Source organism: Nyctibius grandis, chromosome Z, assembly GCF_013368605.1.
Source record: "Nyctibius grandis isolate bNycGra1 chromosome Z, bNycGra1.pri, whole genome shotgun sequence".
Lineage (NCBI taxonomy): Eukaryota > Metazoa > Chordata > Aves > Nyctibiiformes > Nyctibiidae > Nyctibius > Nyctibius grandis.
In genome coordinates, this window is record NC_090695.1 from 12482267 (window position 1) to 12509503 (window position 27237).

Here is a 27237-nt window from a genome sequence, read left to right on the forward strand (position 1 = left end):
AGTACACATCCATTCTTCAAAGCCATACCTTCTAGGTGGCTAAAGGAGAGGTTTTGTGTCCTATAGCTTCTTATGCAATGTCCTTTTGCTTTGAGCAGATAGGCTGGGGCCTCCTCTTGATATACTGCTGGATTCACTGAACTGCACCGCATTCAGCGTGCAATGGAAGATGCCAAAGCAGCATGTGAGCACCATCTCGGGCTATACGGTAGGTGATCCTCTATGCTGCTAGGAGAGGACTGCAGTACCCTGCGTGGCCTCAGACGACGCACACGGCACGGAGAAACAAGCAGGAGAGCCCGTGCTCGTAACAAATCGTTCCATTGCCCAGAATGTGGTCAGGGGACAGCGGGCTTGAGTGGATTGAGCTGTAACTTTAAGAAAGAAGCAGTTCATGTTTCAGAAGCAGGCTATGGTGGGAATTTGGGTTGGATACCAAGGGCTGGTAGTGGATATAGATTGCTTTTCTGTTGTGGTTTTTATTCAAGGATCTCGGTGCTCTCTGCAGCTGGTAAAGCAGTGAAGTAGAGCAGAGCAGGTCGATACTACACTGTGCAAGTGAAGTGAGATCCATGGTGATTTAAGGGCTGTTCAGATCCTTTGACTCGTACTTCCAGCCTGAGGATTGCTTTAGTGGGAATAGCTTTTCCAAGCTACATCTCTGAACCTTCACAGAGTGGCGGCAGGTAGAGGGGAAGGAGAGTTTTATGGTATCTCTTCCTCTGGTAGATACTGTACTGCATTGCATCCCTGGGAGCCCAGCCACAGCTTAAATATCAAAAGAGAATTTTTTTTTTTTTATTCCCTCCTACCTCTGTGGTGAATTTCCCTTAAAGAAGTCGGATGGTTTTCCTGTTTTACTGAGCAATTTTGTAGGGGAGGCTCTGACCCCCTGCAAGCCTCTGCCACTTTACATTCTGCCTGTTGGGCAAAGCGGAGTGGCTAGCCTAAACTGGGCACTGTGTTTTAGTGTGAAAGCAGAAAAACAATGAGCACTGATCAGCCTTATATTCATGTTTATTAGGTATTGCTTTAACAGGTATTCCATGGCAATGAAACTCAGTCTCAAAATAGAAGTTAGTCAGCGGGAAATTAGCACCAAAGATGTGGGATATTGATGAGAATTGATTGGTTTCTCCTTTAACAAAAAGCAAATAGCAGTTGTTTTTGTTAGCATTTTCTGTGGAAAGATTTGAAATTCCCAGAAAAAAAAAAATCCAAAATTCAGTTTTATGAAAAAATGTGGGAAGCAGAAAACTTCTGAATACCTTTATTATTAATGTACACTAAAAGAGTGAGAAAATTCCCTGAAATAGGTATTTCTGGAACGCATGCCCCTTCATGGTATGTAAATGACACAAATGCAGCCCACGTGCAGGGTTGTTTTTATTGTTATGAAAGTGCTCGTCATCTAGGACAGCGAGAAGCACTTTCTCTGGCCAGACCCTGCCTCAGCTGGGGTCTGTGTGTAGTTGGGTCCATTCTTCTGTGTGAAAACAGAGGTGCAGTGAGTAGGTGGCTTTTCTATAGGTCATGCTATTTTTTAAACAGTTGCAATACTATATAGTCACAAATCATAAACAGTTTTCACTGCTCACGCAGTACATCAAGCCTCTAAGCCCCAGTTTATTTTTAAGTCTTGAGTTCACGTGTGGCATGGTGGTAAAACCGATGACAGAAAGCATTGATAGTGCCATACCCACTTCATGTTAGCTTTTGACCCTCTGGCATCTCAGGGTCTCTGTGCACAGGAGGAAATCAGACTCTTCCTGGCTCATTAGTCTCCAATACATGGCAACAGGCATGGAGAGACATTTATGATACAGCAATTTTTATAATGACATAATCATGTAACGTTAATATCTTCCTTATACGAAGTAAAATGCCTAACTTGTGCAGACCAGTCCCACAAATCTTCTGCTCTCCAAGCTGACTATGGCCAAATGATGCACCATTAAAGCTGTCAGTTCAAGTCTGCCCTGAAAGCTAGGCTGTGTTTCACCTCAGTTCAGCATATGCACGGTAAGATGGTGTCCTTTGGTCATACTGACAACTTATAGCAGATATGAAGGGAATGTTAAAGTGTGTTAGCTTTTCATGCTTTTGAAAAGGTAGGGGATCATAGGCTCAAGCGCTGTCCCCTATGTGATAACAATGCACTTGTTTTTAAGTCATTCTGAAGCATCGCATTATTGCTTTAACCGGCTTGACTATATCTTCTTCCCAAGGTCTTTTACTCAGAGGTTGAAGATGACAAAGCAGTTAAACAGCTCTGGCATGATGTTCCCCTGAGTTTGGATATGCTTAGCATGGTGAGTATTTCATCAACAGTCAGAGCACTGGAGCGGAACTTGCAAGTGGAAACTTGCAACTGTCTACTTGCTGCTGGTTTGTGAGTTATGCCAAGGATCCAAGCCCCAGATCTGCTCTGGGTATTGAGCAAAAGGAAATCACAATGTTTTTCAGTAATCCAGTCAGTGTGATACACTTTTGCTCCTTGTTGTCTGACTAGCTTGTCCTGTAAAACTGTTGGGACTTGCTTGCGTCTTCCTAGTACTGACCTTTGGCATCTACTAAAATAGAACTTTTAATTTCGAACATGCATTTTCTTTGCACTTCCACACATGGAAGGGGAATTGCATGACTCTATGCACAGTCCCAGTTGCAATTATCAGTGTGTGTGTATTTCAGCATCTGACACGGGTAAGTGTGTGAGTTAAAGGAGACAGAGTTTTCAGTGTATTTTTGTCTCTGTGTGAGATTGTGGCCTCCTGAAATACATAATTTAAAGTTTAATAGTGCTGCTTTGGTTGCAGTTGTACAAATCCATCTCCTGGAAGATTTCCTCAGCTTCTAGTTTTTTTTGTTCTTGAAAGCACTACTTTTCCTCTTTGCTTCCCATTTTCTGCCTTTCCTTTACTTCTGTTTTTCCTTTTATCACTCCTTTGCTTTCTTACTTTGCTTTATTTCACTCTCCTGTTCTCTTTTCTCCTTCCCTTTTTCTGTTGAATTCTCCTTTTCCATTCACGAATGAGCACCACCCATCCTCTTCTGCTGCACGTCCGAACAATTAGTGCCGAGATGAAAGCAATTCCTCTGTGCTTCTGGATGGTTTTAATACTGTCTGCTTTTAAAGGGTATTCTTGAAACATGCTGGTGCTTCCTTAGTGCGGAGAAGCTGCTTTTTGAGTTCAGCAAGGTAGGAACAGATGTTTTCCGGCCTCTGCTCACGCAGAGAGCGAAGGAGTGTTGCAGGTTGGGTGCTGTGAGGGGAGCACTTTCATACCACGCTCTGCAAAGGGCAGTCTCTCCACAAGACAGCAGCATTACCAGCACAGGAATCAAAGGCTTACGTGTATGCACAGAAGAGCATTGCAGGCTTTCCAATGTTTATTTGGCAATCCTTCTTCACAATTCAATTTTTATCTCTTTTCTCTTCTACTCATCTTCATTCTCCTTTATTTCCTCACCCCTCTACCTTCAGCCTCCCCACCTCATGTTCAATGATATGCATTCACTGATATTTCCTGATCCCTGCTGGGCAGTGCTCAGAAACCTTCCATGTGAGACACGTGAGTGAGAGGGATGCTCAGATTTCCTGCAGTTTTCTGTCACTCTGGTTGTTGGTTCTGACTTCTGCAGGTTTCTGGGATCACAGCAAATGAAAGAATCCTGTTGCCGTGATATATTATTTCTTTATTTATGCATTATTTTCTCCCTTCTGATCTTTATTTCTGTATTCCTCACTTGCTTTTTTCCCTGAAAAAACATTCTTCCTAGTATCACCAACAAAGATCAAATAGCACATTGTTTTTTTATCTTAAACCTGATAGCAGTAATTCTTACTCACTAGAACAGAGTCTGCATCCCAGTACTGACACAGATGAGTAACGACAGCCACATAGACTACTATATGCTGCAACATTGGCCTTGTTTTAATCCCCTGACCCGTTATTTATGTGGTTTTGCCATCACTTTTTAGTATGTTACTTCATTAACACGTCCTATTTTGCTTTTTCCCAGGGTCAGCTTGAAGGACAAGCAATTTTTGTAAGTATTGCTTCACATGAAACTTGGTCACAGCTGTGATTTAAAATGAAATTGAACGTTTCTGACCTGTCTGTCCACAGATTCACACACAAAAGTTGATCTCAAACGTTGGTTCTAGTTAGCACTTATGCAGGATCTTTTCTTGTCAAAATGTGACAAATAGTAGCTAAAGCTCAAAATCCAGATGCGAAGAAGGTGGACATGTGTAGGTATAGCGGCTCCCATTTAGCAATGGATAAACTTTCCTATAGGTCATCAAAAGTATTTATGGATGTCACGTTTTGCTGGAGGAAATTTGTGTAAAAAATGAGCTGTGTCCAGGCAGCGAGGACTTACAGGGGACGGGCAGATGGGTAGTGAGACACAGAGTGACAGGGAAGAGCAAAACAGTCCAGCAGTGGGAGAAGAGACGGAGAGGAAAAAACCTGAGCCAGTCCAGCAAGAGCTGAGTAGGAGGAGCGCGGGAAGAGGCCAGACACAGAACGCCCAGGAGGAAAGAGTGGGAGGTGAATAACTAGTATAAAATAGGTTTGAAAGAAATACCAGCCCTTTTAATGGCTTTGCAGCTGGTGCGTTATTCAGATTAATTATTTCCAGTCGTGCACTTGGTCCAGTCTGCTTTCTATGAGCAGTAAACAGATCGGGCTTATTGTGAGGGAGTTTAGCAAGCAGGAGGTGCTCAGGTTTAGGTAGGATGAGGGCAGCAATTTCAGTGTTTAACTGAAATTCCTACCATCAGCAACCTCTTGCAAACTTTTTTTTTCTCTGAGATGTGTTCTAGGAATGGAGAAATCCCACAAAGTTAGTGGATCTCACACAGCTTTCATGGTCTAAATTAAAGGAAGTTTGGTTGGACTGTAGGAGGCTGATGTCCAGATGAGACCTCAGGATGGGCTAGAACCAGGACTATCTGGTTCAATCCCAACCTAGCTGAGTCTGGATTATGGCATTTCGTTGAGGTTCCATGCTGGGCCCTTTTTTTCTGCTTGATAAAAATAACACTTCTGAGGAGAACTTGTGGAGAAGTATGACTGACTGGGATTAATCAGCTCCCAGCTGTCATTAATCCTCAGGAAGTGGTGTTCTCGCTGAAATGCTTTCTGTTATATTCATACCAAACTCAACAGAAATCTGCAATAGTTTTGTGGTTAAGTCTGCGTAGTTCGTGTTTCCACCACTAAGCCTCCTCTCCTGGTACCGGGTACGACCCTGCCGCTTTCTCAGAGGCTTCTCTGGGCCGTGGGAGACTGTCATAGCAAGAGCTGAACTGTGTCGCCTGTTTCTGTGTGTGTTTGTGTGCAAGTGCCTCTGCGTTACCAAAGTGGATAATGTATTATAGCTGTATTATGTCATCTTGTAATAGAGAACATGTAAGTGAGAGCAGCCAGGAGGAGTGCAGATGCAGTACAGTTTAATAAGTGGTTGTTCTACTAGGCATAATATTCATGAAGTTGAGCACAGGTATTAAAAAAAATAAAAAAGCAAGAGAAATTAGCAGGCTTTAAAGGTGAGAGGTTTCAGGTCAGGCACAGAGCCCTGGAGAGTGATATTGCTCCCTATCAAATCACCAAACACACCAGTACAAAATGGGGAGTGACCAGCTGAGACCAGTAGCACAGGGAAGGAGTTGTCAGGGGATCAAGTGTCATTAACCCATCTCAGTTTCTGCAGCTGCTGTAGTCCAGGGTTTGATTTTTTTTTTTTTTTGATTAAAACAAAACAACAGAGAACAAGTTTTCTTTGGAGAATAATTTGTAATCCAGGTTTCTGTGAGGCAGTTTACTGCGCAGCCTCACAAACAGTTTCAACACTGTTGGAGGGAGGGCAAGCTGTGTGACAAGGCAGGGAGGGATATACGGTTTCTACGTACACCTGACTCCTCTACCACAAAAAAGGCATTGTGTTGCTTCACCCCATTCAAGAATGTGAGATTGTAATGAAAATACCGTATGTCGTTTTGCAGGGTTTTAGCAAGAGTGTTGTGTAAGACAAGAAATTGAGGTTGGTGCGTGGTAAAGGCAATGTAATCTCCAGTTTGGGGTATCATGCTTCAAAATATAGAGGCAGTCTGAGTGGAGGGAAAGACTACAAGAGTTATGGGGAGCTAACTGTTCCACATATCGCCTAAATTCCTTATCTGTGAGGCCACTGTGTCTCTTCTGAAATGGGGAAAACTGGGTTTAAGACCCTTCTTCTATATACAAGCAAAAAAAGAAATGAAATATGTACTCCCAGACTCCTGGACAGTGGGATACAAGGAAATGTGTTTCTTCTCCAGAATGTCATTTGAAAGTGTTCTGGTGCGAGGTGGGTATTCCCTGAAATTGCCACAGGTCAGGGTAGCTTGATGATGTTCTGAATCTTTAACTATTCGCTAATATCTTGATCCTAGAAGATTAGAAGATACTTGATCTCAAAGATATCCACTGTATGTCCAACAGCTGTATTCATGGAGAGGACATTGCCAGAAAAAAGACACAGATAGCCATGTGTGTAAGGCAAGAGAGCACCTTGCTGAGGTTTTGAGGGTACAGACGTTGAACTTAAATACCTAAGTAGATATGAGTACTTGGATTTTGATTGGCCTTGCAGTCAATGAGATTCATTCTGTTTAGTTTATTGTAGACTTCAGTCTGGAGGTAATAGTACGAGGTGAGTACATCAATATCCCACTCTCTGTAGAGGCCAAGTTCCTGAATAGTGTGAAAGCAATAAGATACATAATGAAGGATTTTTTCTTATAAGAATGAATGTAATAAAGAGGGATGCTGGCAGGAACAAATGCACACAGTATAAATACAGATGGACAGTATGTATGGCATGGAGGATAAAATGGCAGGAGCAGGATCATCAGTATTGTTGTCAGGAGGACGTGCTGGATTTTCAGTGACTGGGTTTTCAGATCATGTTTTGAAAGATCTCAGTCGCTTCAGCTACGAGACTGAAACACCCAGATAAATCTTTCGGTGTGAGTGTTCTTGCTGCCTTTCTCTGGGCAGTTACTTTTCCAGCGTTGTTATCATCTCCATCAGATGAATCCAGATCATTCAAGTGGATTAAGGATGAATGATGGAAAAACAGGATAGTGGTCATGTGGTCCATGTTAATAGGAAATCAGTGATGGAGCTCCAAAACCGCGGCTAGAGCAATGACAGATGGCAGGGTGTTGCCGAACAATGTTGTAGTAATAACATAAGTTCCCCAAAGAACAGAGAGGGAGAGTTTGTCCAAAAGACTGTCATAAGGAAATTTAGCAGTTAATAAAATTTTGGGGTTGTTTACTATTTTACTGCAACTGGAAATGCAGACTTAAAGTCTGTTCCAGCATGAAGAGAAAGGAGATCTCTGCATTTTCACGTGCACTGTGAATAATGTTTTTAATATCAGAGAATGAAAAACAGAAGAAAAGCTCTGTAAAGGTGTTTTTGTAAGTGCTTTTTTTTTCACACCAAAGCTGTCTGTGGTGTAGAACCTGGTATTTCTGTTTACTTGTATATGCTGTCAAGATTTGTAAATCTGGGATTTGCATCTCTTTACAAGTAGGCTGCAGGTAAAGAATACTGAATTTCCATACACATGTACACATGCTCCATTAAAGACCAAATCTATATGTCTGAAGTTGATCCATGCTATGCGTGCTAGCCAGTGATAAAATGTAATTTTTTGGTGACATTTGCTAATTTCTGGGAGATTTGAGCAGGCTTCTCCAAACAGTATTCAGCAGCACAAGCTCTTCACGTGGAGGTTAGCGTTGCCTCCCTTACAGTAGTTGTCTGTGGGTTAATCTTTCTGTGTTTATGGCAGAAGGACAAATAAGGGAAATGTTCACTTCAGGTCAAGGCTGATAGCTAGGCTAGGAAAATTGTGAGAGGCGATGGGACTGGTCTCTGCCCCGTGAGAAATTAAAGATCATTGGTTCACACTGCGGCAAATTGCGTTCTTCTCAGGAGCTTCTATGGTCTCTGGATGTAAAAGAAAAATAAAAAAAAGAAAGTGCACCAGACTGATACCGAATGCCAGCAACTGGCTCAAGGGAGGGAATAGTATGTGACTTTGACTTCACCAGCAAAAAAGCTGGACAGCGAATGCAAACAATCTGCAACCTTGTGAGTTATGCTGAGAAATGGGTCCAGGTCATCCCTGTGGGTTCCCCCGGGGCGAAGCTGCAGCTTGAGAGGAAACACGTGGTGCTGTTTTTGTTTGTTGCTTCTGAGCTGGGCTGGGGACAACCCTCCTGGGAGGTTACATGGAAAATGACGTGTAAGATCCCTTAATCCCAGCTCACAGCTCCGTCCCCGGTTACATGGAAGAGCTTTCACAATGTTCTTGTCTTGTCTTCTCTTGACTCTGGTAGGAGGTTGTTATCGGTGACCTAAAGCCAGGCACTCCACACCGTGTTAGTGTCGGAGCGTATGGCTGGGCAGGGAAAGGACGACCCAGCATGCCCAGAGATGTGACAACCTTACCCCAAGGTAACGCTGCATACATCGATTTCCATTGAAAAACTGGCAGGGCGCACGTCTGTGACACGGCAGGTTACTCACACCTCAGTCTCTGCCATATGCAGTATTGTAATATTTTACTGTTACTTTTCCACAAATGTGGGGTTTTAGAAGGGCAACAGGTAAAGGGAGAAGCCTCTACATTTGATTCCGCAGTCTGTGGGTGTTGGGTTTAAGTCTGTGTTAGCCCATCCACTTCTCTGATGCTGTTCCTTTGCATTTCTTCTGTCTTAGATAAGTGCATGCCCCCTGCGCCACCCTATCAGCCCCAGATCGTGGTAGTTTCTGATTCAGAAGTTGCGTTATCCTGGAAGCCTGGAGTGAGTGAAGGAAGTTCTCCCGTCCAGTACTACACGGTGGAGTTTATCAGGCAAGTTTTCCAGTGGAGTCTGAATTTCAGTGTTGGTGCACTACAGGTTGTTTTTTTTTTACCTAAACTGCACTATTAAACTGCATATAGGTTCTGCTCATGATTTATTTACTTACTGTGTATAGTACACTTAGTTTTCCTCTCAACGTGCATTGAATGACCGTGCAAATTTAATGACAATACCAGAAATAATCTGATTTGTTATAAAATCGCCAATAAGTTGTGTCTTCTGATTGAAGAAAATAAGGTCTAATTTAGTCTCCTCTCTGTAATAAAGGCCTGGTTGAATGAAGTTTTATGTTTCTCCCATCATCAAACACTGTCAAATCATGCTGAGAAATGAATGTATGGCAGAGCAGTTCCCCTGAGCAGCAGCACCCTGGGCTGCTATAGGAGATAATCCGGGGACTGCAAATTCAGTATGCTGGGCAGTTTTATCTGACAAAAGTCTTTTGGGTCTTGAGCTTGCAGCACTCAGACTTGCTTTGTTATCCTAATGCGAATCAAGTTTACATGAAATGTTGGCCTTTCTGTTTAGATTTTTTTGGGGGAGGGAGGATGTTGATGGGTTTTTTTTTCTTCTCTAATGTTGAACTCTCTAAAATTTGCAGTAATAGAACTGAACTGTGAAAAGTTGCCAGTCAAGTTGCTTTTCTAAGACGCATATGAAGGGTCAGGAGGAAGTGGTAGTATCTGCATGCACAAACAAGTATTCATAGCTGACTGTTCATACGCTTGTGTAAGCTCATGTCTGCATACAAAGCTGTTTGTTTTAATTTGCCTGCCCTTACATTTACCCTTACACTGAATGCAAAATTCAACCTTTGGAAGTTTAATCCTTTGGGTGAACACTTGATGAGAGGTTTTAGTTGAGGTTTCTGGATAAGAAGAGAGAATTGCTTCTTTAACTACTCTGAGCTGTAAAGATCAAAAAATCGTCCTTCTGTAAAACACATTCATTTTTTTAAAAAAATTGTTGTTAAAACAGACAGAAGGAGCTATTGGTTTTCAGTGCTCGAAGTGCGGTTACAATCTAAAAGATACTGATATAATGAAAAGAATTCCCAGGCTGAAAGCCTACTTGTTAACTTATGTTGCAGTTTGTGTTTGAATCGGAATGCCCCATATTTAGTGGGAAGCCATCCAGTGTTGATTGCACTGGGAGGCAGGACGTGAAGGCTGAAGACACATTACGGCCATCATGCGAACTCTGCTGTAGAATTACCATGCGATTTCTCCAATACCTATTTTTCTAACACAATCATTATCTGACCCCGTCTCAGTTCTCCCCATCTCTTCTCTCTCATTTGCTTGGTGGATGGGGAAGGGATTTTGTTGGGTTCTGATTGACTGCACTTCTGTTGCTGCTGTGCTTTTACCGAGAAGTGGAGCCTGCAGGCTTATGTACACCTCTTCATAGCACCAGGGGCCTGCTAATGGAAGAAGAAATGGGTACCATCATCTCCATCTGACATGTTGAAAGTGCGCACTTGAATGTTTTTGTTCAGCCAGAGAGTGGAAAGCTGCCTTCGCTGTTTAAGTTGAAAGATGCGAGTAATTGAAATTTCAGTATTTTGTTGGTTTTAGACTTTGGGAAAGAATGTGCTAACAGCATAATGTTTTGATTACACTGTTTAGTTTGAGGTTTAAAGCTAAGCTTGAAGTGTATTTGTTAATTTTGGGATTATACTCCCTTAGACTTGGAAGCTTGATTATATATTTGGAGAAAGTTCAATGAGCCATAAGCCCTAATGGCAGTTAGAGGTAAAGATTTAACTTTAAGCTTCATTGTCTTTTGCTGCATGTAGTTTTAATTACTATAAAATGTATTAACATGAGTTAAAGCTGTTAAATTAAACCCATGTAAAACCAAAACAAAACAGTGCAAGTAAATTTAGAATTAAGTCCTCTCATGTCAAAGAAATACAATATTATCCTGTGCTTTTGCAAAATTAATGACTTTCTTAAGCAAATCTGTAATTTCTCTTGGTTTAAAAACTATGACATTGTTTAAGTCATTTCAGTCCCCTTAGAACTAACTTTATGACTTTAACCCTAGAAAAACCATGCTAGGAGACTGAGATGAGGGAAAAACACTTTTCATTTGCTCAACTCTGATATTGGGGGTTAAAACCTCGTGAAAAGTCAATACATTAATTGTTTGCACATACCAGAATCTAATCAGAACCAGAGCTAACCTGCAGTCTGTTTCTGGTCTGGGTCTGAATTTGTGCCTTTCTTTAGGCACTTGGACGGGTTTCCCTTGGGACTTTTTGGTTTGCTATAGGCAGTGGAGGGCTGCAGGCAGTTTCAGGTGTAGGACAGACTGGGCTGACTCAGGCTCTGCTCTGCTGTTGACTGTAAGAGGACACTAAGGAGACCACAGTCCCAACTTGGCTAAATGCTGAAAATCAGGAGAGTGAATGTAGGTCTCGCTGCTCACTGCACAGTTCATAGGAAATGTGTAAAACAATGTGTTAAACCCAAAACAGCTAATGGAATCCGTGGAAGATTGCAGGCTCAGTGTTAATAGTCTGTTGCTTTGTGCTGAGAAGTATTTTATGGCAAACGGCATTCTTATGAAAGCCCCTAAAGCAAGACCCTAGACTTAAACATACTAGTTTGTGTGTTTTTCCTAAAGATACTATAAAAAGTTAGTTCTCAAAAAATGTCCTGGATATTTTCACTGGAATACTCCAAATACTCAAATTTTTAATCATCTGTTGAATGCCTACCCAATCTTCTAAACTTGGAGCCTCTAACTTACCCAGATTTTCATAGTCAGCTAGCTTCTACAGAACCACACACATTTCAGCAGCATATCCCTTAAACGGAGTAGGTCATTTTCTTTTCATCTCCTTGGTGCATAGATGGACTCAACAGCTTTCAATATTAGTCTTGACATACAGGGAAAATTTTTCAGTATCTCAGTAGTGACATGAAACTTCTGCTGCAATGAACTAGGTGGGTTCTTCCAATAAAACTGGGGACATTTATCAATATACAGATGTTAGCATGGAGCAGATTCAGCATAGTGTTGTGGGCAGATTTCTTGATTAGTTTGAAGCTTTCCCCCTAAAAAAAAGGTGTATCCATGAATCTATTCCGTGTTGAACTAGCTGTCCCTGGTGCTTAACTGAACTGGGCAGCTGTATTTGCTTTAGTTTGCAAAGAACCCGAGACAACAGAACTGACCAGGGAGAAGCCTCCTAATACCCAGCAAAAATACCTTTAATACTGCTTTCCTGATTAATGCATGAAACATTTATCTCACTATTTGTGAGGGTTAAATCCTTGAAAAGGTAATTAATGAAGAAAGAGGAGTGGAAAATGTAGAAATTGGGAAGGAAATTCTTAACAATGTTAGACAGCATCAGAGTAATATTTAACAAAAGAATGAGGTTAGAAAATTGTCTACTTTTCCTTTCCTCAGAGTCGAACTGGCCTGTTGGTTGATATATTTCGTAGAAGGTGTTCCAATAAAGCTGAATAATAATAATAATAATAATCACTGAAAATAATATCCTATAGTGCATTATTTTCTGCATTATTTTCCATAGTGAATAAGAATGTATTGTACTTGTCACCATATTTATTATTTGTAGGAATATTTTAAAAATATTGGTAGAGCTGAATTTGCCACTTGAGGTGAGTAGAAACATGGCACAAAAGAACAATCAAAAACCCTATAGAAACTGGATTGCTAGCAGGTGCTTCACTCTGTTAAATCATTTCTAGTTGATTTTTAGAGGAAGTTCAAGTGAGTATAAAATTGCTGTTCTCCACATCAGAAAGATTTCCTTTCCTAAATTCAGTCCCCAGATTACAAGGTAGAGCAATGATCCAAATGTTTTGGGTACGTTTGGGGCAGAATTCTGCCCTCAGTTTATATCTGTCCAGTCCTATTGACCTTACCCATATGTTTATTATCTTAAAAACACTCTGACTTTGTCACTGGCCAGATTCTTACTGCATGGCCTGTCTGCACTGGAAATGCACAGATTTTCTCTTCAAGAAGAGAAAATGCCCATGGAAGTTGTCTGACTTCCCCATGCATGGATACATTGTCTGGAGGAGCCTTGCGAGGTCCTGGCTGGAGACAGAGAGATCTGTGCTGGTCCAGGGAATGTAGCTCTGCAGAAAGATTGGGAAAATGACATCAGAATGAGCCCTTCCAATGTAAAAGCTGTCACAAGCTGAATTTTGATGCAGAAAGGACCATGGAGACAGTTTTCAACAAAGTGTTCCCAGCTTGGAAAACACCGGAGCTGGCTGGCCCTGAACGCCGTCACCAGCTGAGTTTATTGTGTTCCTTTCCCCATCTGTTTGCCATTTTTTCATCTTGTACCGATTTGTTCACACAGGGGACGTTCTGGAGAAATAGCAAAGGTCAAGGGATAAATCTCCCTCTTTCCTTCAGCGCAGATGCTTACATGTTTGCAGGCATTTCCTTTATTATTCACTTTTGCAGAAGGAAGTCTTGCAAGACGCAGTCAGTGGAGCTGAAGGCTAGCCTATGGTGCATGTTATCTCCTGAATCTTCGTAGGCTGCAGTACCTGCTTCGAGTCCCTTCCTCAGAGGCATGTGTTTCCATTTGGGCACAGACATCGGCAGGGTCTGTTACAAAGAGACTATGAGGCAGCTCTTGACCTAGCAGGAATTCCTTGGACTGGATTTAGAGCCAAAAAAAGATGCGTACAGGAAAACTGAAGACACTACTAAGCAAGCATGTGGAAGGAAGCGATGTTAACAGCGTTCATTTGGAAAACACTATGCATTTTCATTTTGGCCCAGGCTCAGAGAAGGGAAACAGTGAAAGAGTAGACAAAATAAATGCCCTCCTGTCTACCAGGAAATGGTGGTCAAGAGTGACTTAAGATGGTCTGTTTAGCTGTCATTGTGTCTTGTGCATTTGTCTGATTTTATTTTTATTTTTAGCAAGACAATGAAATATTCGCACCCTGTGTGCTATTGCTAGGAGCTGCTGCCTTGTCACTGCGTTGGCTCTGCTGGCACAAAGCAATGAAACCTCAGTGATAAATAAATCTTGTATTGACTGGTAAAAGAAAACATACATTAACTTTGGCATTTCCTTCTAGCTGCAAATAAACAAATACAAAATGCCTGCCTTGTGCTATAATTTTCATTGGAAGACTGTTGGAGACATTTGCAGCTAGTCCTCTGTAAACAGTGGTAGATTCAGGGAGCACTTGGAGGTTATTTCCTGTAATAAATATCACAAGGACATCTTAGAAAAGGACACTGTAATAATTTTCTCTGAAAGTCATTTCTGTCCCTATTTTTACTTTCATAGGCTTCAATCTGAATATTTTGGGTGGCCTAGACTTAATATTTACATTTTTATTTTGTTTGTATTTGTTTACTTTCTCATTCCATTCTCTCTTTGATAAGAAGAGACCACTTTTAGAGAGAGTAGAAATGGTGTGAAAGCATCAGAATACTTTCTCAAAGGATTTGAAGTAGCCCTCCCCTCTCCGATGTCCCTCTGCATATGAACTTAAGCATTTGAGAGCAAACTGCCATGTGAATGGTTGTACTGATTTCAGATGGACTGTAATGCACTTAGAGCAAGCATTTATTGGCAGTTGGCTTCCAGTATGAATCAGGAGTTAAATGGGCATTGTCCAAAGGCAGCCATGGGAATTTTTTTTGCAAAATCCCCATATATAGGCCAGGTTCTCTGCATTATTGTTCTGGTGGGTTTTTTTCTTTCTTTTTTTTTTTTTTCCTGACGAGAAGACTTTGGATCCAGATTTTCCAATATGGGTGGATTAACCTGATTACCTGGGAGACTGGATGTTACATTCTCATTCTGCTAATGCTTGTATATGTTTGAAGGGACTTAGTGGCATTAGAGCACAAACTCTTAGAAATAAATCAGGATCTTTCCCTCTATTGTGAAGTATTTCTTTATATGGCCAAATAGGGGATTGGGAACTGCTAGTAATATACTTCCACTTGAAAACTGTGAACACGAAATCCATGAAAACAGATAAACAGAACTTGTTTTGTCAAACTGTCCTCTAAACAACCTCCTTGGCTTTATAAGCAAAGTCCGAATATTGGTTTTGTATCACTGTATAGTTTTGATACCACAGGCTTCACAGCTTACTAATGGTTGCACAGTCTGGCCCCTTAAGCGTGAAGGATTTCAGTGATCATTTAGCAGGCTTATATCTCATTTATTTTGTGTATTTTCCAGGAGAGTTTAAAGGCAATTAATTTATACAGCCAGCTTTAATTATTTATGATGTTGGCTTTTTTTGATCCTGAAGGCCAGACCTTGACAGCAATTGGACAGTAATAAGAGAGCAGATCCAGATGGAATCCATGGTTCTCAAGGGACTTCTCCCAAATACCAAGTATCAGTTTGCCGTCCGAGCAGCAAACTCCTATGGATCCAGCTCCGCCAGCGCACTGAGCGACGTCATCCGAACATTCAGTGAGTAGAACCACCTTTTTGTATTTAAAGCTATACAAAAATAAAGTATATCTGTAAATAAAGTGTATCTGGGGTAGCCTATGGGGGGCTGCTGGTGGAAAGAGTCACTTTCCAAGCACTGGCACCCCCAGTCTGACTTCTCTCGGTCCTGTCTGTGGAGCTTGCAGCATCCTGTGACAGTCAAGCCACAAGCAAAGATTTGGAAAGCTCCAGGCAGAAGTGCTCTCGTGCCGTTTCTCTGCTCTGGAGGTCACTGGCAGATATTTTTGGATTGCTAATTCCTGACTCTTGTGCTGGCTTCAAGCAGAACTGATAAGTGAATGTCATGGGGAGAAATGAGAGAGACAAGTCTGTTGTTCATATTTTTTTTCTGTTCTTTGAAACTGAACTGTATGTATTACATTTATAAATTAAACAATTCTGAAAGACTAGATTAAATCTATGCTGGTTTCTGAGGAGTAAGGCTCTTAACTGTTAAGCACAGTTAAGAGTGAAAATAATGGTATAAACAAGTAAGTGTCCCTTTTTGATCAGAAGCTGCATAGCAAAAATATTAGGTGAAAGTGCATTCAAACATACTTGAATAATCACAACTTGTTAACAGTTATGTTTACATTTGTGTAGCAATGTAGGCCACACACACTGCAATAAGGGGTAGGTCCTGTGCACATCTCCTGATGGCCTTCCTTGGGATATAATCCTCCATCAGTGCTAGTGTCTCTGTGGGCTGACTTTGAGGTGCTGTTGCTCCTCATCACCCCCAAAGTCATAGCTGTATGTGAGAATGCCAACCAAGCTGACACAGAGCATGTTGAGAATCATACAAATCACGTCTCTCGCACAGCGAAAAACCCAATGTCACCAAGAGAGTCGATGCAGGAAGCAGAGCCAAGGCTGGCAGGGTATGGGGACTAACTGAGCTGTATCCTTAATGTGCTAAACTTTTTGTTGTGTTTAAAAGGTTTCAGTGTTTTAAGTTCCAGTTTTGAAGGCATTTATAGGGGACAGAATACAACTCAAGATAATGCCTGGATATAATTTTAGCAGATTAGTGAACTATAAAAAAGAGCAACAATACTGACTCTTTTTTCTTTTCTCAACGTCTTTAATTAACTGGTAGAAAATGAGCAGCTGATATTCAGGTAGGATTGTGAGCTCTGCAAGAAGAATTTGCATGCTGCAGAAAGGTGGACCACATCCTTAGTGATCCACCAGTTTAACCCACTAAGGATTTATTTCTAAATTGCCTCCCTATATTGAAATCCCTTGTTTTCATTGATTCTTATATGGCAGTTTCCATTCTTCTTTCCCCTCTGTCATAAATTCAATCCCTTGAACAGTTTGCATGAAGTTTGTTATGGCTGCTGAACTCATAAGTTTAACTTCTGAAGCAACGGTTTGTGAAAACCATGAAGGTGCAGCACGCTCTGGGGTTCCTTGGCCCCTGGCTCCTCGAGGGTCAGCTCCTGCTGCCTCAGGCACGCTTGTGTGCTCCTCGGCATCCTGTTTATGTTTGGATGTGAGTGGCTGCATTCTTTGTTCAGAAAAGATAAAAGTGTTTAGCTCTGTTAATAAGGGTGGAGTAGTCTTCATGCTGCGCTTATTACTGCAGTACTCTAGGAAAGGCACTTTGCCTTTGGAAGCTGCCTGTTCTGCAGAGACCTGTCAAGATGGCTCTAAACCACGGAGTCTTGTCAGTAGAGCTTGGAATCAAATTCATGCCTGAGGTATATAAACACTGATTTCTGGAGAGGTTCATAGGGGGCATGAGCTTGACTCTCTGTGCCTGGATCAGATCTGAAAAGTGAATGTATTATGCATGTTGCACTGCTTTCTGAATAGGCTCAAAAACCACTGTGCTGTTCCATGGTGGGCCTGTGGGTGCTGAGAGGTTGGTCTCCCTGCACCAAGGGGCTGGCAGTGCTTGGGGTGAGACCCTCATGAGTGGGCAGAGCTCCTTCAGCCTGAGGCCATGTCACGTCCATGATGTGCTTGAGCACCACACTAGGCTGTACTTAGGGCTGCTTTAGCAAACTCTGGGTCCTTTGGCAAATGCAAATGTGGTCCCTTTGCCAGTCTGCTCTTAGTTTCCAGGGTGGATTTTGCAAATAGGCTTAAAAGCACATATAGCCGCTATCCATGAAAGCCTGTGTTATCTTGTGGATACCCATCTTCATAACAACCAGCTTTTGGCAGAGCAGGCAGTGGTGTTCAAAGGCAGCAAAGGATGCGTGCATTTAGAAATAAGTTCTGTGGCTTTCTGGAAGCGGGAGTGGTAACTGCGTATAGCAGCTCTCACTCGGCTTTAGTGGGGATGTCTGTGTAAGAAACTAGTTTGATGTTAACCAGATACATGAGTACGTTGTGCATTAGTCGAAAAGCTAAACTTCTGTTGTGAAAAATGTCTTGATTAAAACCATGCATAGCCTGAACATTTATTTTTCCCCAAAACACAAAAACCTGAAGAGTGATTTAAACCGTTGACAAGTTTAATGTAACAAAAAAATGCATTCTAAGCTTAAGGGCAACCACGTAAAACTTACTCCTAGTTCGCATTATGTATCTGCAGGCACCTTCCCCCTTCTAGTAACCAGAAAGCCAATGGTTACCTTTTTTGCTCCAGTTAATCATTCACTTCAGTTGCTCAGGTATAAACATTTGGTGGATTTGAGGCCCCCTAGGTCCTGTGGTTTTCAGCTGTCACTGCAGAAGGACATGTGCCTGCCATGCGTCTCCCAGACACCTGACAGTGCTCTGGGGATGTCTCAGGTACCGTAATGCATCTCAGATGGCACCAGATGCCTGAATCTCTCAAAGTGCCAGCAAATACCTCTTGGTCACCTATGGTTGCGGGAAGGGTGTCAGACAGTTGTCATGTCTGAAAATGATGCACCTTTGCTCTTCTGAGTACACATTGTAGGAATTACTATCTTCATTATTAAAATGGTATCTTCTCCCATATAAACAGTGAAACATGCCACAAATATTTGATGTGATTTTCTGAGTGCCTATATATTCCTCAGAAATACGTGAAAGACCTTAAGAAGGTGGTAGAAGTCCATACAATATCTGGCTCCTTGCATTACACTTAGTCCATGTAGGACTGGCACTAAGGTCCTTAGTGTGTTTGGATTTTAGAAATTCATAGCTTTATCACAGAATCACAGAATCAACCAACCAGGTTGGAAGAGACCTCTGGGATCATCGAGTCCAACCATTGCCCTGACACCACCATGTCAACTAGACCATGGCACTAAGTGCCATGTCCAGTCTTTTCTTAAACACATCCAGAGATGGTGACTCCACCACCTCCCTGGGCAGCCTATTCCAATGTCTAATAACCCTTTCTGAAAAGAAATTCTTCCTAATGTCTAACCTGAACGTGCTTGTATATCCTGGATTTTTATGCTTGTTTTGAAATAATTAGTGGTTTTCTGTTGCTTATTTTAACTGAAGAACAAATTCCCAGCATTACCTCAAAGGCAGTGGACCTTCAGGGTCTGTGTTGCATTGCGTAGAGGCTGTCGCAGCTCTTCTAGGCAGGCTGAGACAGGACAGGGATGAATCCTGCAGACACTGAGTCCACACTACTTGGGAATTCTTTCTGCTGGGGTTTATCTTGTTCTCACATGTAATTCTCTCATTTTGGCTTTAAAAGACATCTGGCTTTGCAGTACTCTTGACTGCATTGTTTCAGGTCAGCATAGGAAACTTGTCTTTGCTAAAATGTTCCTCTGAATGGCTGCTGACAGTGTCGCCTAATGTGACAGACCTCCCAAGGTCTGTGCATGTAGAACATGTGGCCTTGATTATAAGCAGTTACCCCCTTACCTAGTAAAAATGCATGCTAGGTTTATGTTACATCACTCCATTTTCAGGGAGGAAAGAGAGGGCAAGTTTCCCCAAGGGTTCTCATTTATTTGTGATTTGGTTTCATTTCTTTTGCTAGAGGGAAATGATGTGGTAAATCAATTTTTGTTTCCTTTCTTAATTACAGATGCAGGTTGCAGGTATTTCACTTATATGGTGGTTGTTTTTTTGCTTTATCAAATCTTTCAATGTGTCACGGACAATTTACTTGAAGAAAAGATTTCACATATCAAGTTTAGTAACAACAAAATAAACAGTCCCAAAGAATCAAACAAACAAAGTGTCATCACCTGCATTGCTTAAATACCCTTCATTGCCTGGGGAAACAGATGGGGTTTGCACTGAGCCTGGAAGGTCACCAGCCGTGGGCTTTGCCAGACCAACAGAGGAAGCATGTTCTGTTAAAAATACCCTCCTGCTTGTCTCCACAGCATACGTGACAGAAGTCACTGCTTAATCTGGGTACATCCCTTCCTCTGGTCCCAGCCGTCACCACCAGGCTCATACTGAGCAAGGCATTGCCACAGGTGCTTAAACATTCTGCACGGTGCTTGAAAGTGTCTGCTGAGGCTCAAAGGGCAGTCCCTTGGGCCCAAAACTTGATGTCAATGATGGTGATGTGTCTTGGAGATAGCAAATGGAGGAGGTTTTCCATAGAACTGTTTCCCACAGATCTCCAAAGGCTTTACAAAGGCAGCGTTCATATTTTTACAGACAGGGACAAAAAGCAAGGGACAGGCCAAGCGATATGCAGTGCCTCACTGTGAGTCACTGACAAGAGTAAAACTCAGGTTAAAATACCCCTGATGTATTTTTGGATTTAGACCTGCTAGGGGTTCTACGTGAAGGCGATCAGACTGTTAACACTTCCATTCAAACTGCCTGCGTTGCAGTGCTTGGTGGTCTGCCTCCTATGCTCTCTTGTGCCTCCTGATCAGTTGTGGCCACCTAATTGGCAAAATAAAAGTTTGTGTGGCTTTCTGTTTGTTTTGAAAAAGATTTCTTTGGTATAACTTAATCCCTGATTATTTGGAAAGAAGCTGTCTAAAGTTCATGACCCCCTGCAGGTTTTCCAATTAATTGTAAAACAGGATTATAGGACCTGGTAAAGGGTCTTAAACAGGCTTCATCTCCTTGTACACTGAAACACTGATTTAATGAAATACAGCATGCTTATAATCTCTGTAGTCATTGTTTTGGTGTTTGCAGAGTACCACTTTGCTTAATTGTCCCTGATTTGCTACCCATTATGAGATGAGCTCTCCACCAAAGCTACACAGTGCGCTTAAGAGGTGGTCTTGTGTGGGTGTTTCTCCACAAAAAGTCACGTTAGCTTCTGTGCTTTCCATTTTTTGCAGTTTTGTTTCATCACATCACATGTGGGCATCGTGTCCCATCCAGTGAACAAACACCAAATGTAAGGCAGAGCAAGATGATGGAGAAGCCTTGTTGTTAGGTGGTCTCATCATTTGTGTGTGTACTCACCTGTGTAAATTCAGGCATAGTTAGAAGGCAGTACATCTCCATGTCTGCATTGCTCCCAGGTGTGTTATGCGTTACCAAAACTGCTCACAGATCAGCAGGAAGAGTAACCTAGCATGTGCTGGCTGAAACTCAGATGGAGCCAGGGGGAGTGAAAGCAGACATTTGGGGCCATATTAGAGACCTGTAGATATTAGGACACCTTCTGAAGTTACACTTTTCCTGGTGATGCCAAACTTAGATCCTGAAGGTCTTTGAAGAAGTCTTTTCTGCCAGCCACAATAAGCTGTAACTTCTTTGCTCTCTCCAGGCTCTAAATATTGTACCACTTCAATAAGGTGAAAGGAATCATTGTCTGATTTAAAATAGCGGGTACATTTCATCTCCCAAGGTCTTCTGTTGGAAAAGCATGGAACATTTTGGCCTGCCAGATGAAAGAGGCACACCTTCTGCTTGGGGAACTGCCTGTCTCTCCTAAATTACCAGGTCTCATTGCATGCTGGTGGTTAGTGATGTAGTTTAGTGATAACTCCACTCAAATCGGGAGAGTTACACTTCTGTAAAACTGGCATGGCATTAAAGTTATATCTGTACATGTGAGCAAACGTGCATATCTGCATGTGAATTCAAGACCTGTCATTTTCCTACGTGTGAATATGAAGCTACTTCATTCTCTGTGTTGCTTAATTCCTTCCATCCTTGTTGGACCTAATCCCGTTAAGCCAATAGAAAGTTTGCTTGAGAAGAGGAAAAATGTGGCAGAATTTGGACTACAACATATGTTTATTTTGTAGCTTGTGTCCTCTAAATTAGAAAATGGAGTTTGTGTATCACAACTTGTTTGAATACAGATTAGATTGTTTTCCCTGACACGTGATTGTGATTTTTCCTGTCCTTTTCCCAGCTTAGCTTTATAGCTTCTGTTAGGTAAATTACAGTTTCATCTGAACCGAATTATTTCTGAAATAGTTTCAGACACATAGTATAAAGGCAGTAAGGAATATTACAGACCTGTGTTAAAAGCAACAGTATTCCAGTGAACTGAAAATTGCTGCATCTGCTGGGAGCTGAGTTAGTGCTGGGCTCTTCATTCATATAATTTCTGTTAAACTACAAGTCACATTTATGATGTTTATGTTTGAGGTTTTGCACACTGAAACTCTTTTGTAGAAATGCAGGTCTTATAAAATCACTATTGCCAAAGAAGGGGATTCTGATGTAGTGGTGGATAGAAGAGGTCAACCTTGTGGTTGGACTAGACGATTGTTGTGGGTCCCTTCCAATTGAACTATTCTATTCTATTCTATTCTATTCTATTCTATTCTATTCTATTCTATTCTATTCTATTCTATTCTATTCCATTCCATTCCATTCCATTCCATTCCATTCCATTCCATTCCACTCATTCTTCCTAGCTGGAGTAAAGTTATCATGTGATGGTGATTAACCTGAGTGACTACAGAAGTGAATACTAGGAGTAAGAGGTTTTGCCCACATTTTGATAATACTTATTGTTTTCCATAATGAATGCAAGATTGGGACCAGTTCATAAATGTGCAGTCTGTTTCTCTGGTTTGATCTAAAATAGAAAAGTTTGATCTGAAAACAATACAGTTATTAAAATTTTGTCCATGCTGAAAAAGTTCAGAGCCGTTTTCCTGGAAGAATGATGGATAAGTCAGTTTGCAGTGGGAGAACTGAGCTTTGCCTGCTTTGTTTGGGAACCACAATAAGTGACTAAATGAAGGTCTTCACTTTAAGTTGCATGTGTATCACTTGGACAGTGTCTCCCATCTTCAGTCTGACACTTGCATTATGTGTACAGGATGAACATTAACACCACTTCAGATTTCAGTGTGGCGAATCAGTGGGTGGTAAGATCTGAGTTGCTCTGTGTAAAGAGAAAAAATATATGAACTGAATATGCCAGTTTTGTCTTTTCAGGCTCTGAGGAGTTAGGAAGTGGAAGCTATGGGCATCAATATGTCACAGACACAGTGACTGGTGATGATGAAGGATTTGATATTGATGACTCAGACTATGACATTTACATAGAAGAGGTAAATTTAAAAATTCCACATTAGAATTTCTGTTTTTGTTGTAGTCTCAATATTTTAAAGTGTCTGATCTTGTCGGGAAGTTTAATATCTGATATTACATGCTCAGATATAATAATGTGGTTGTTTCTTTTTCTTTGGTGAGGGTGAATTTGTTACCTCAGATCTGTATCTTGGAAGCTATTAATTTCATTTCCGTGTAGCATTTTAGGTTTTACTGAATTTGTGTTTCTTTATTTCCTTTCAGCTCAGACCACTTCCTGCTATCAAAGAAGGCAACAGAAAATTTCTGGTTGAAACTAAGGTCACGCCAGGGTTTAGTTCCAGGCTCCTGTCACGGGTCCTTACAACCACTTCTGAACCTACTACTTCCACTCCCACCACCACATGGCCTTCAACCACGGTGAGGGTGACTACGGCTCGGGCAGTGAGGAGGGATGGCATATCTCCTGCAACGCGCCTCTTTGATCTCTCCTGTGATGAGGCCATCTGTTCTGCAGACAGCTTTTGTGTCAATGACTATGACCGGGGCGGCTCGCGCTGTCACTGCAACTTGGGAAAAGGAGGAGAGATGTGTGCGGAAGGTAGGTTTCTGCATGCCTGCTGCTGCTGGCTTCTCTTTGTCTGGGGCAAGGAGCAGCTTCGTGATGAAACAACCAAAGTGCACTTTGGGAATAGCCAGCTGGGCTTAATGGATCCCTAGGGACAGCAGCTGCTTTCACGTCCCAGTTCAGACAGTGGCCGCTTTGCTTCTCTTTCCTCAGCTAGGTGTGAAGAAGTTTTTCTTTAATAAAGCTGAATGCAGATCCATGTGAAAGTGCACAGGGGAGGTTAATCCTCCTTCCTCCACCTAGGAGTGGGAGGGTGATGGAGCCAGGTATGTTGGTAGGCACTCAGGCCTGACAGGGTCCAACCATGGCATCCACAGCTTCCAGCAGGGACATTCAACCCCACCTTTGACCCTTGCCTTTTGCCTCCAGCTGAAGCCCTGAACCACCCACATTTTCAGCGTGGTCCATCGGATGATGCTGATCCTGCAGCAGGGATATGAGACAGAGCCCCCACTGTAAAACCATCTCCGGAGGAGGCTTTCCCCATGGTCTGCAGGGCAGAAGCGCTGGAGGGGTAGCCCAGCACTCATGTCAGGCAGCCTGTGGCAAAGGAGGAACAAAACCCTCTCCCCAGTTCCAAAAGCATGACCTGAAGCCTGGGTTAATGTGAGGAGGTGTGGTTGTCCCGGGCAGGACTTCCCATGCGTCCTCTTGCTTCTCTGCAGTGCGGCTGAGCCAGGGCAAGAGCTTGCTGAGCTGAAGGAGGCCGTCCTGCTTCTCCTTCCCTTGCCACTTTCCCGTCCTCTCCATCTGCAGACCTAACCTTGCCTTTTTGCTGGGTCTGACATTGAGCTGATCAGCTGGTAAGCCAGTCCAGCTTGCTGCCCAGGCCATAAGCAGATCACTTTTTTTACCCCCTGGAGTTAATTTGCTTCTCATTTGGGGTATGACCAAGGGGTCAGATGAATGCCAGAGCTCATGCAAAGCAAGTGTCCCGTTGCTTGTAGTGGTGCTGTCCCATCAGCTAAGGAAGAGCTGATCCATCCTTTGGCATGCTGATCTGATCTGCCAAGTTCCTGACACACAGCAGAGCATCAGGGACACACGTTTCTTCTGCAGGCTCACGTTAGACATTCGTGATGCACAGCATCGGGGATACAGACACTGAGGGTATTTGATCTTCTCCTCCCAGTGCTGGAGTAAAGAGAGCTCATTCTGAAAACAATCTGTTGTGACTCAGCCACGTGGAACAGCTGCAGATGTGATTTTTGGCCTTGATCAAGTATGAAGAGTTGGGAATTTATTTGAACTGACATAACTGTATACAACTTGTAGAGCGGGTTTGTTAACGTCAGTCCAAAACCACTATTTTTCACAAGGGAGTTTGTTATTCCTTGGTAAGCAGTAGCATCATGTACCAATATTCCCTTGTACTGAATTTCTCCACGGCAGCCAATATTGTTAAATAGTATATTCATCTGAATGAAAACAGACTTTTCTTTACAATCAACAGCTGCATGGTGCTCTGGTCCAGTCATTTCTGCTTGTGATCGGGGCATGAGTTAATTGCTGTCTGCTATGGTTGCATTCAGGTTTATAGCACCGGTTCTCTTCACCTCAGCCTGAAATGTGTGCCTTGAAAACAAAAAAGCTGAGAGTGCTGTAATCCAAATATGCAAGAAAAACCCACTCAGTATTCAAATAGCAAAGAGGAATGGGACTTCTCGTTCTTCCTTCGTCATTAGACTTAGATCCACTGCAAAAATAAAAATTCAGGCCTGAAACTGTGTCTGTCCTCAGTGCTTCTTAGGAAAATGAGCTGCAAAGGTAGCAGTAAGACATCTCTCTGATTTTCTTTTTCTGTGCTGAAGCCAGGATGGTCTTCTAACATAAGACAACAAAGGGTGAGGATTGATAATGCCAGATGACGAGCAATATGAAGGGCCACTGTTGCAGCCAGGGATGGAGAGATGCCTGCAGGGACTCTCTTCTTCCTATCACTCCCTTTACCTTCTTCCCTGAGCTGACTGAAGGAAGTGCTGGAAGCTGCTGGGCTCTTACGAGCCATCCAAGGATTCTGCGGATGCTGGACACAGCAGCTATGGAGCAGCAATGACTAATGCAGTGTGGAGTCTGGCCACATTTCCCACGTGTGTTTTTATAATCCTGCAAAATAGAAAATTACTTTGTTGTCTCTTGTGTTAAATTAATTCTTAAAATGAGATAAATATAAAGTAGGTGGGTTCTGTCTTCTGTAACAAGGATGAAAATCTGGAGAAAATTCCACTGAAGCCAGCGATTAAACTGTTGAGCAGTATTTGGCCCTTAGTATCCTGTTTCTTTCCAAGTTCACGAGGTCCTTGGGAATAAAAGAATTAGTTGTGAAAGGTGGTGGGAAGACAAGGCAATAGGTTAACTGATTGTTGACTGATGCTGACTAATGATTGTCTCTGGAGGAGCTCTGCCTTGCATTTTCACCTGACGTTATCTAGTGCTAAATGTGTCTTATCGATTTTTATATGGGACAAAACTGCTAAATAACATGCTTCTGTCTTTGCTTTTCAGATATTATTGTCCAGTATCCTCAGTTCTCTGGCTACTCATACATCACCTTTGAACCACTGAAAAACTCCTATCAGACATTTCAAATTACCCTTGAATTCAGGGTAAGTTTACGCAATTCCAAGCTCACATAGGAGCTTTGAATTTTATTTTCTTATTCTGTTATGTGGGCAATGGAACAATAACTTAGCTTCAGTATAGCTTATAATGTAATTGTGGTGAACCTATACATAATCTTCATCTCTAAAAATCTGGCTTCACCTTCAGTGAATACAAATGAAGTTGGTAAACTGAGCTAAAATGTTTGCATCCGTTATTGGTAGGCAGTGTATGAGAGAATCCCTGGGACTAGTAATACTGGCATTTCAGACTAGTGGCAATGTACATTGGCAAGGTTATAACCATGTGAATGAGCTACAGGCTGAAGTACACTTGGAATTTTTGTGAATTACGGTTTGGAAGTGGCATGCAGTATCTTTGCATATAAGAAACTGTGATCTTATTGTACTGAGCAAAGTACTGCCTATATCCAGCGTTCCTTTCCTATCCTGCAGGATTTAAATAGGCATTATTTTCCACCTCGGAAGTGTGGGACACTGGCTACTAATATGTGCAAGATATTGGACTAAAGCTACAGTTCTGAAGTGTACATCCCACAGTGACTTGTGTTAACGCTGTCTGTGTGTTACAGACAGAGCTGGTAGGGCTGCCTGTAGGGAGGATGGCTGAGCTCTCAGGTGCACCTCTGCTCCCAGAGAAGGCAGACTTGCCAGCCTCGAAGCCTAGGTATGAGACTGACACTAGAGCAGCAGCAATCTATTGCCTCATGTGGTGATCTGGCACTCCTCTGGCAATTTGTCAGCTTAAAATGCAGGATGGCTGTGAAAAGCCACTGTCTCAGCTGCTATGCACATATGGAGAAGTCTCGCCTGCACAGGTTGTTCGGTTTGAAAAGTGTCAGGCTCATTGAACGTGTGAAGCAGGGTGTGTGTATTCATGTGCAGTGAGTAATGTGTCTACACTTCACAGGCTTGCTAGGGCATCCTTGCTAGGCTTTGTGCTCAGAGGTCTCATATGGGACATGTCTGACAGTCTTTAATGATTTCAGGCTTGTTTTTAGGTCTGATAGTATCATACAGTAAGTAGAAGAGATGGTCTTAAACTATTTAAGCATTAAGGCAATGTTTTTCTAGGTTCTTCAAAGGCAGGATTCAAAATTGATCAACCAGTTTCCGATTCTGCAAGTTAAAAACTCCATGTGAAAAATGTTGTCCCTTTCCTGGAGAAAAGTCTTCCAGTGCTGCTTGCATTTATCTGTCACTGTGAGGC

The 27237-nt window shown here is 42.2% G+C and overlaps 1 protein-coding gene across 1 annotated transcript in view; it reads left to right on the forward strand.

The window, feature by feature from the left end:
* EGFLAM (EGF like, fibronectin type III and laminin G domains) overlaps positions 1 to 27237 on the forward strand; it is a 73489-nt gene that overhangs the window by 17232 nt on the left and 29020 nt on the right. The window contains exons 2-10 of the mRNA XM_068422999.1: positions 99 to 208; positions 2229 to 2312; positions 4024 to 4050; positions 8405 to 8522; positions 8787 to 8922; positions 15220 to 15386; positions 22683 to 22798; positions 23043 to 23379; positions 25912 to 26012. Of these exons, the coding sequence (XP_068279100.1) occupies positions 99 to 208; positions 2229 to 2312; positions 4024 to 4050; positions 8405 to 8522; positions 8787 to 8922; positions 15220 to 15386; positions 22683 to 22798; positions 23043 to 23379; positions 25912 to 26012 (1196 nt within the window). The remainder of the gene's footprint in view (positions 1 to 98; positions 209 to 2228; positions 2313 to 4023; positions 4051 to 8404; positions 8523 to 8786; positions 8923 to 15219; positions 15387 to 22682; positions 22799 to 23042; positions 23380 to 25911; positions 26013 to 27237) is intronic.